The sequence below is a fragment of the Dasypus novemcinctus genome, unplaced genomic scaffold (genome assembly GCF_030445035.2).
Source record: "Dasypus novemcinctus isolate mDasNov1 unplaced genomic scaffold, mDasNov1.1.hap2 scaffold_439, whole genome shotgun sequence".
Lineage (NCBI taxonomy): Eukaryota > Metazoa > Chordata > Mammalia > Cingulata > Dasypodidae > Dasypus > Dasypus novemcinctus.
The window spans coordinates 54,713-64,829 of record NW_026688403.1 but is presented as its reverse complement, the minus strand read 5'-3'; the positions used below and the strand labels follow the sequence as shown (position 1 = coordinate 64,829).

The window sequence follows — 10,117 nt, the reverse complement described above, 5'->3', positions numbered from 1 at the left end:
TTATCCTGTTGCTTTAGAGTGTAGCACCCTGGATCATAATGAAATAATTGCAACTGTTAGATTCATGGTCTATACAACAAGCGGTAAGTGCCTAACAATGCTTTGATTTGCTTATATCTCAGACCTTAAAGAACACTTAAATCACATGGAAAGCTTTTTGAATCACAGATAGCTGACTTCACCCCTAGAGTATCTGATTCAGTAGGTCTGGGGTGGAACTGGCATTTCTAACAAGTTTCTGGATGCTGCTGGTGCTGGAGGTCCAGGGACCACCCATTGAGAACCGCTGCTTTATACCATTTAGACTTTTCTGTAAGGTACTAATTAATTTATGTTTCACAAAGTAGGATCAGATGTGCTTCACTTTGGAAAACTGCTGTATTCTTGAAGAATCTCCAAAGAGCAGTCATATAACTTGAATTATATTCTTGCTTTTACTTCCATTATAAAAGTGAAAATGGATAAATGGAATTTTCATGGATGTCTATATAAATTTTGGTACAGTGACACAAATAAAGTGAAACATGTTTCTTTAAAAATTTCTCATTTGAAGAAAGTATTTTTTGATGAAGCAATAGTACTGTCCTGATATTTGTCACAAAAGGCAAATCTTATCCTGAACATAATTTTACATACTAGAAACTGTTTTCCTTGTGATATGGATCCATGCACAAGTCTTTCAATTTCATCTATTATGTCTTCTATATCTAGGTAGTTATTTCCCTTGGTTCAGTTGCTCTTAACTTTTTTTTTAAAGATTTATTATTATTATTATTTTATTTATTTCTCTCCCCTTCCCCCCCCCCAGTTGTCTGCTCTCTGTGTCCATTCACTGTGTGTTCGTCTGTGACCACTTCTATCCTTATCAGCGGCACCAGGAATCTGTGTTTCTTTTTGTTGTGTCATCTTGTTGTGTCAGCTCTCCGTGTGTGCGGCACCATTCCTGGGCAGGCTGCACTTTCTTTCGCACTGGGTGTCTCTCCTTACGGGGCGCACTCCTTGTGCATGGGGCTCCCCTAGGCGGGGGCACCCCTGTGTGGCAGGGCACTCCTTGTGCGCATTAACACTGTGCATGGGCCAGCTCCATATGGGTCAAGGAGGCCTGGGGTTTGAACCACGGACTCCCATACGGTAGGCAGATGCCCTATCCATTGGGCCAAGTCAGTTGCTCTTAACTATTTCTATTATTGTTATCTTTGTTGTTGTGGATTTGGGAGGGTGGTCACAAGTTCTCTTGAGAATCCAGCCAAGAAGCAGCTCAGGAACCTCTTCCCAGAAAATGGCCACATGTACAAACAAGCTAAAAGTTATATGTAATTTTAAGGAGTTCATGGAGTTTTTGAAGCCATTTATGTACCCTAAGTAAAAAGTTTTACTGTAGTCTAGAGATAACATAATGTCCTTTATTGAAACAAACAAAAAACCCACTAAAGTTTCTTTTGGGTGATTTCTTAAAATACACTATTTACTATTTAAACTTTATTTGCTGCATCGTTTAATGTTTTTAAAAAGAATACTTCATGGTGAAAGTTAATAATAATCTTACTCCTATGTTGGGATATCAGGCATCCTTAGAAAAGACAATCTTAATAAAATGTTTTTAATAGGACCAAAACATTGCCAAACTGAAAAAATATCTCAACTAGCCTTAGTTCACGATATTAAAGTTGTTGGGGATCATTCTCAGTCTTTGTCCCCACAGCCTGACTGCTTTGGTAGGAGTCTAGTGATCAGCTCCTTTCATTAGAAGGCGATGTATAAGCTAAGGGCTGGAACACAGATCACAAAATGTCAGGCCTCAAATGAGATGAAGTTGACTTCTGTCTTACAGCATTCCTAAGTTGGTGGAATAGCTCGCCCATTTCTGCACATGCATTGGTTAAACAAAATATTTTCAGAAGAACATTACAGTATCTATTCGTTTCTTTTTAAGATGAAAATTGGGCACACCACTGCAAACAGAACCTCTTGGCTGTTTATACATCAAACAAATGTTTTGGTTATAAATGTCCACACAATATGGTAGAATATACTGGCTTGAAAAAAAATATGTCATTGAAATATTTTTAGGGTAAATATGGTTTTGCTAATGAAAAATCCCCATCCATTCTCTTATACATCAGATGTTTCATTCATACAGTAGCTCTCATTCATATTTAGGCATAAGGTTATTTTCTCTAAAAAGTAGGGGCATAAAAATTCAGCCTATTTTCAAGTAGGAAATTTCAAAAGGAAATTCAGCCTACTTCTTACTAGCTAAAATAAGTGACCCTTGTAAAAAGACTACAGGTGAACTAAAATCTTCCTACTCCTCACTCTCCACTTTGTTTGCTAGTATTACAGGCTAATGGATAAATAGAAAGGAATTTCAACATTTGTCTTGTTCAGGTTTTAGTTCTAAAGGGTGTTTTTTATCCAAGTTCTGTAAAATTATTTCAAAATAAAAGGGTTTTTAAATCTCATATGTTGGAATATAAATATAGGTACTTGGAACTAGTTAGTGAGACCTTTACAAGATCACCAAGTTGAGTTTATAGTTCTACAGTTATTTTAAAGAAAAGGAAAATTATACCCCATGATGTTCAGAGAGTAGGAGAAAAAATCCAGAAAAAGAAGCAGTTGTGGTTGTCCATTAGCCAAAGCATAACTTGCACAAATTGGTGAACCTCCCTGGACCTTGGTTCACTTATATGTGTAACATAATGGTTGGACCAGATGATCTTTATAGTCCTTTCCCACATGAATCTTTTATGCTTCTATAATTTTGAGACCAGGAAGGGTTATAAGAAAGCGATATAATTCACAAACTAAGTAATATTTGATGTAAATTAGCTTTTCACCAATTTACAACGTAACAGTGATATAACATTTTTCATTTAAAACATTGACTGGCTTTTTCTCTTTGATTTATTTGCAGAAAGAGCAAAAAGATATGGGAGAGAATGCTTGATTTAAGAGTGATGTGTAGATATTTAAAAACAACGAGACTCAACCTCTACCTTACACCATATACAGGAAATTAATTTGAGATGTATCATAGTATTAAATGTAAAGGCTAAAACCATTAATCTTCCATATAGGAGAATATCTTTATGATTTGAGAGTAGACTGAGGTTTCTTAGAAATGACTCAGAAAGCAATCATCATAAAAGGAAACAATAAAAATTAGACTTGCCCAAATTAAAAACTTCTTCTCATTAAAGGAAATCATTCAGAAAATGAGTAAGCAAGCTAAAATCTGGGAGAAAACATTCACAAATCATGAACAACCAGTACATCAGTTTTGGAAAAGGTCTGGTAGTTCCTTTAAAAACTAAGCATACACCTGTCCTACAACCCAGTAAATACCATTCCTGGGTATTTAGCCAAGAAAAATGACTGTTCACACAATGACTTGTATGAGAATGTTCATGGCAGCTTTATAATACCACCAAATGGGAAACAGCCTCGGTGTCCATCAGTAAGAGAATGAATAAATACATTGCGAACACTACTCAGTAATAAAAGAATAAAACTATCGATCTATGCAACAAGATGGATGAATATCTAAAACATTATGTTGAATTTTAAAAAGCATTACACAAAAGAGTAGTAGCATATGTTTCCATTTATATGAAGTTCTAGAACAGGCCGAACTAACATAAGGTGGAAAAGAAAATCACGATTAACTGGGAAGGGGCTGGAGGGGACTTTCTGAATTCCAGTAAGGGATAGGAGTTTGGGTGATTACAGAGGTATGTTTGCAGTTGCCCAAACTAAGTAAATGTACATTTAAATATTTTGTGCAACTCATTGCATGCAAATTTCATATCAAATGGTAAAAATACTATAAACAAATATTGAACTTTTTTTTTTTTTTGAGATACTGGGGGGCGGGGGGGGGGGGGGCGGAGATACTTGGGCAGTGAGGGGGTAGGCCAGGGTTTAAACCCGGGACCTTGTATGTGGGAAGGTGGTGCCCAACCACTGAGCCACGTTGGCTTTCCTGAGTTGGTTTTTCATTTGTTTTGCTTGTTGTTTGTGTTTTTTCAGGAGGCACCAAGAACTGAACCCAGGACCTCCCATGTGGGGGGTGGGCATCACAGTTCGAACCACATCCATTCCCCTGAACTCCTTTTAATGATATGCCAGCTGAAGTATTTAGGGGTAATTGTGCAGATGTTGGTAATTTATATTGAAAAGTATAAAAAAATAAAGTGGATTGATGGATAGTAAATTTAAATGGTACTGTCTCGAAGGGGATATTCAGGATATTCATGGAAATTCCTTCAACTTTCCTACATGTTTATAAAGAGCACTTCAAAAAGCATGAAGGAAATTGATTAACAGCTTTCTTTTCACTAATTCTTTCTGTATTTTTCTAGAGTTTTTTTCAAATATCAAGTTTCTATTTAGATATCCATTTGCCTGTTTTTCCAGTAGTAATAACCAGCTGTGTGTATTTTCTCCAGAACTGCAGATGAGAAAAATAAGCCGACCAGACACTGATGCAGTCCTGATTTTTGTCCTGACTGTAGGAGTCATTATGTGTGTATTTGTGATCTTTGTATTGATCTTCATAATCGTAAACTGGTAGGTGAACAGCTGAAACAGCCACGTCACTCTTGATTAACTTCCTCCTCCTCCTCTCATCCAATAATCTCAAAGCCCTGCTGCTGATGCCTCCTAAATATATCTTGAAACTGTCCAGTCCCCTTTACTCCTCCTTCAACTCTCCTAGTTCAGGCTACTTCATCTCTCACCTTGATTTAAAAACAAAAACAAAAGAAACCTATCTCATGATTTGCCAGCTACCAGAGAGTTCCTAAATGTAATTTTTACAATTTTATAATAGTTAAATTTATTGAATGAATATTTGTGTTATCCAATTGCAGATGTCACAACTCTAAACCTTGCTACTATACTAATTCATTTATATCAGAATACTTTCGAAACCTAAACAGGTATTATACCCTGGTAAATTGGAGTGTACATCTACTATGGCATGATGTATGTAGCTGATGCATCACAAAGTAAAAATATCTTGTGACTGAAAAAGGTCCTTCTCTATATAAAAAATATAAACATGTTTAGTTTTAGTTTTAACTTCACAAAGTATTTTGTTTTGTTTTTATACTCCCAGGTCTGCAGTCAAGACTTTCTGGGGGTCCAAAGCATCAACAACTGAGATCCATTCTGAGTTGAGTTCTATGAGATATAAAGATTCTACTTCTCTTGACCAGTCACCAACAGAAATACCTGGAAATGAAGATGATGCTTTAAGTGAATGGAATGAATGATGTATGGATGATATATAACAAACCAGAGGATATAAGAGCATATCAGATTTGTTATTATAAAAATAAAATATTTACTGAAATATTTCTATGTTTTGACAAGTGATTTACCATAGTCTGATGGTTTTGCAGTGAGGATAGAACTGTTTTAAACAGTTTATGATAGAGATATCAAAAAGTATTTTTAGATTATTTTCAATATTTACCATTTCAGACAATACCTTGGGGACATTTATAAGGCAGACACACACACAAAAAACTTCTAAACTCATTTTTGGTTACTTTAATGGTGATTTGTTTGTTGTGCCCTGAAAAAGAAAAACATAATGTAGATTCCTTGCAAATTAGACTCTCTATCCCCTGGGAGCAGTGGATTGGACTTGCTAAAACAAATCACACTTTGAAATCTCTGTAGGCATGGACATACATAGCATCACTTGTTGGACACGAAATGAAAAATAAGAAAAACAGCAACCAACACTTAATCAGCGAATACTCTGTGCCAAGCATTGCCAAGCTATGAAAACTTTTCATAGATTAGGTAATTTAATTATGATTACATATAGGAAATAGGTAAGGAAGAACTGAAGTGGAACTTGGAGACGGCTGAGGAAACATAAATTTAACATGCTCTGTATTTCTCACGAGAACATTGAAATAAAGACTTTGGATGGCCACAAATAAATACCATCCTTCTGCTTGGTATGCAGGTGATAATTCAGAACCAAGGTACTTATTTCTGAATATCACCACTGCCTTTTTGTGTTCTGTCATTACGAGATACAGTTATCACAACTATCAGATAAGACACCAAAACATTAGATAATTTGATTCAGTAGACTTCATCAGAAATTGATTTTTCAGAGGTTGTAATAGCATCTTTAGTTTTTTACTTTACCTCTTTTTCTCTTACCAATTTTTTTTCATCAATTCTTATGACAACACATTGAACATTGTCATCATGTAAAATATCAGACTTTAATATCTTGTTTGCTGCCCACAGCCTTATACTTACATCTCCTTTTATTTATAGTTTTATTTCCTTGACCTCCACACTTGGTGCCAAAATGAATATATGATTTCCATTGTCAATTGCCCTTAGCACCAGTTGGCAGTACTTTAAGTTTTGGTCAGATCCTTCTGTTTCCTTTGGCACTTAATCCAAACCCTCACTGTCCTCAAATTCCCAACTAGTCTTTCAACTTTCAGGAGATGACTTGGTTTTTTATTTTTATTTTTATTTTTTATTTTTGTCTTTATTTTTTTAATGTTACATTAAAAAAATATGAGGTCTCCATATAAAAAAATATGAGGTCCCCACACCCTCACCCCACTCCTCCCCCCATAACAACAACCTCCTCAATCATCATGAGACATTCACTGCATTTGGTGAATACATCTCTGAGCACCATTGCACCTCATGGTCAATGGTCCACACCATAGCCCACACTCTCCCACAGTCCACTCAGTGGGCCATGGGAGGACACACAATGTCTGGTAACCATCCCTGCAGCAACACCCAAGACAACTCCAAACCCCGAAAATGCCCCCACATTCACATCTCTTCCTTTCACTCCCCACCCCCAGCAGCCACCATGGCCACTTTCTCCACACCAAAGCCACATTTTCTTTGATTACTAATCACAATAGTTCCAGAATAGAATATCAGTAAGACCACTCCAATCCATACTCTATTTCTCCATCCTGTGGACCTTAGAATGGTTGTGTCTACTCCATATCTATATCAAGAGGGGGCTTAGATTCCACATGGATGCTGGATGCAATTCTCCTGCTTTCAGTTGTAGGCACTCTTGGCTCCCTGGTGTGGTGGTTGACCTTCTTCACCTCCATGTTACCTGAGTGGGAGAAGTCCAATAAACCAGAGTGTAGGAGTTGCAAGTCTGTTGAGGCTCAGGGCCTGGCTATCACATGGTCAGTCCAGAGATTCAGGTCCCCTGGATATACATTAACCCCCAGCACCAACTACAGTTCTGGTAAAAGTAACAGAGTCTTGTGGACAAAGATCACATCTAAGTCCAGCTCTATCACACAGAAACACAAACTCCAAAGTAGGGCCAACTGAGACGGCACTGAACTCCATCTGCCATGACCATAGAACCTGTGGGTCTCTGTAGTCCTCAGTAGAACCAATACCTGGGGTTGCATCTACTTTAGCTGTCTTTGGGACTCTGCTGAGGTGTGCATAAGGGCAACCCCTCTGATAACCTCCCGGCTCTTTTTGGAGACTCATAGCCATATAAACTCATTTGTCCTTTCCATTTCCCCCTTTCCTTCAGGTCAAAAAGCATTTTTAACTGCTGGTATTATATGTAGACTGAGATATTCTGCTGGTCTGAGTTGAACCTTTTATTCAAGGTCATTTTCTAGTTACATCATCAGCTGGTACTTGGTAGTAATCCCTCGGCACCAGGGAGGCTCATCCCCAGGAGTCATGTCCCACGCTGGGGGGAATGCAACACATTTACATGCTGAGTTTGGCTTTGAGATTGGCCACATTTGAGCAACATGGAGGCTCTCAAGAGGTAACTCTTGGCACCCTGCAGCTCTAGGCCTTGTTCTTATTTCAGGTGCACAGGCTCACGAGCATAGTCATTAGTATCAAGGGCTCATTGTTGGACCTTCGTTCTTTTTTGGTCTTTGCCATTGCACTTGGGGGATTGTTGCTGTTCCTTTAGGGACTGTGATAGAGCTCCCCTGGTTAGGAACTCAGCACTCGCTCAGTTGTTACTTTTAATTGTAACCACTATGAAAATATCCAAACATTTTTATGTACCTTGTATATATGCCCTGGAGAACTCCCTGCCAACCATGTGTCCCCTGTCAATAACATCCCACACCAGTATTCTTCCCCTGCCGTTATGAAACCTCTCTGTGATCCAAAACTTCTTCAAAAGTGAAGCCCAATATATTGCCAAGTTCCATTAATAGTAAAATGGAATGTAGTGATGAGTTTAAAGGTTAGATATAGAATACATATTAATTTGGAAAAATTAAGGTAAAAATAAATTGGGGTATCAAAAAATTTAAAAATGCAAAAGCTTTGTTTTTGATATTTTGCCTTCCATCACTGCAATAAGTGTTGCCCTGTATGCAAATTGGCAAGGCAACTACTTCTGTCTTTTCTTCAGTGTCTACATCCTATCTTTTTCTTTTTTTTTTCCTAATTATTAAGCTTATCTTCACAAAAGTTTTAGATCACAGTAATTCATATATACAATATACAATACTCCCACATATCCAACATAAAACCCTTTTCCCTTCCACAGCAATAATCTTTTTACATATTCATATTATATTTACTGAAACTGATGTACAGATATTGAGACTATAGCTTTCAAACAAGGTAACATTTGGGTTTACATTGTAGTTTATATTTTAGACTATACAGTTTTCTAAATTTTTAGTTATCTTATGTTTTACATTATGAATTTCCTTTTAGTCTATCAACCCCTATATATTTTTGGTGTAATTTAAAATGTCCTATATCCTGTAATAGCATCTTAAATATAGTTCTACTGTTTAGATTAATTTTATGCCACTTTCACTGCTGTTACTTTGGGATTGATGACAGCATTAACTCTTTTCACACCTGTAAAGAAGACATTGTAAATGGTCTAGAAATAGGCTGTGTTGTGAAATTATCCATGTTTTATACTATATAGCATTTGTAGTTGAGAGAAACAGTGAGGAATTGCCTGGAAAATAATTTTGTTATCTCTTGTGAGACTTCTATTGGGGATTTCAAGTGGAAAAAAAATTTCATAAACTTCCAAAAGAATTATTTTTTTACCCGCTCCTCCTGCAGATCAGTGTGATAAATATTAGCCCTCCAAATCCTCTTCCTGATTAAGTATTGTCATGTAACATTACAGTCGGTGCTGCACATTCTTGAATAAGAATTATCAAATCTTGTTTTCAAAACCATGAACAGCAGTGATTTCCAGTTGTGCTTCAGTCCACACCAGTGTTCAGTCAGGGGTTAATAGTTTGAGTTGTTCACTGTTCACTAAATGTTTCTGCCTGTCTGCGTTCCAGGCATCTGGTAAGATCCTGGACCCCTCGTGGTTGGATGGGGCCAAGTGACTAGTTCTGGCTAATGAGTTATAATCCAAAATTGCAAGTGTCACTTTCAGGATGGAACATTTAATGGTGAGAACTTTCAGAGCTCATCCTTCTCTGCCAGAGCAACTAGCAATGCTCAGATGGTGACTGCTCTGATACCTTGGATCCCACAGCAAAGACCATGTGGCACAGAGCCTCCAGTCAACCAATGATGACATATAATATAAGTGAGAAATAAACCTTTATTTTAAGCCATTAAGATTTCGAGGATGTTCGTTACAGCAGCCTTATTAAGACTATGCCAATTGGGAAAAAAGTTTGCATGATCAAATGAGTCGAAGACCCTTCTTTAGAGCAGGACTTGTCAAAACTTTCAATGTGCTATGCACATTCTGACTCTGTCGTAGTTTTCTAGGGGCTGCCACATCAAAGAACTACAAACTGGGTAACTTAAAACAATAGAAATTTATTGCATCACAGTCCTGGAGGCTAGAAGTCTAAAATCAAGGCGTCAGTAGGACCATGATTCCTCAAGTCTATAGGGTTCTGGCAGTGGCTTACTAGCAAACTGGGTCATTCTTCGGCTTGTGGCATAACCCAATCTCTGCCTCCATCACATGGCCATCTTCTCCCTGTGTATGTCTATGTCCTAATTTCTGCTGCTTATAAGGACACTAGTCATATTGGATAAGGGCTTACCCTGATCTAGTTTTGCCACCTCTTATGTAAGGTAACATTTTCAAAGATCTTGTTTCCAA

At 37.3% G+C, this 10,117-nt stretch overlaps 1 protein-coding gene across 1 annotated transcript; it reads left to right on the top strand.

The window, feature by feature from the left end:
- Window positions 1–6: 6 nt before the first annotated feature.
- On the top strand, window positions 7–5,361 carry LOC131277815 (sperm acrosome membrane-associated protein 1-like). The gene is made up of 3 exons (XM_058292902.1): window positions 7–83; window positions 4,452–4,572; window positions 5,123–5,361. The coding sequence occupies exons 1-3, from the start codon at window positions 65–67 to the stop codon at window positions 5,277–5,279; spliced, it is 297 nt and encodes a 98-aa protein (XP_058148885.1). The 5' UTR covers window positions 7–64; the 3' UTR covers window positions 5,280–5,361.
- Window positions 5,362–10,117: the final 4,756 nt, after the last annotated feature.

What these genes read in the sequence shown, in the direction of transcription:
- LOC131277815 (XM_058292902.1), top strand. An exon ending in ATCTTCATAATCGTAAACTG is followed by an intron (nt 4,573 to 5,122) that starts GTAGGTGAACAG and finishes TTATACTCCCAG; the next exon opens with GTCTGCAGTCAAGACTTTCT.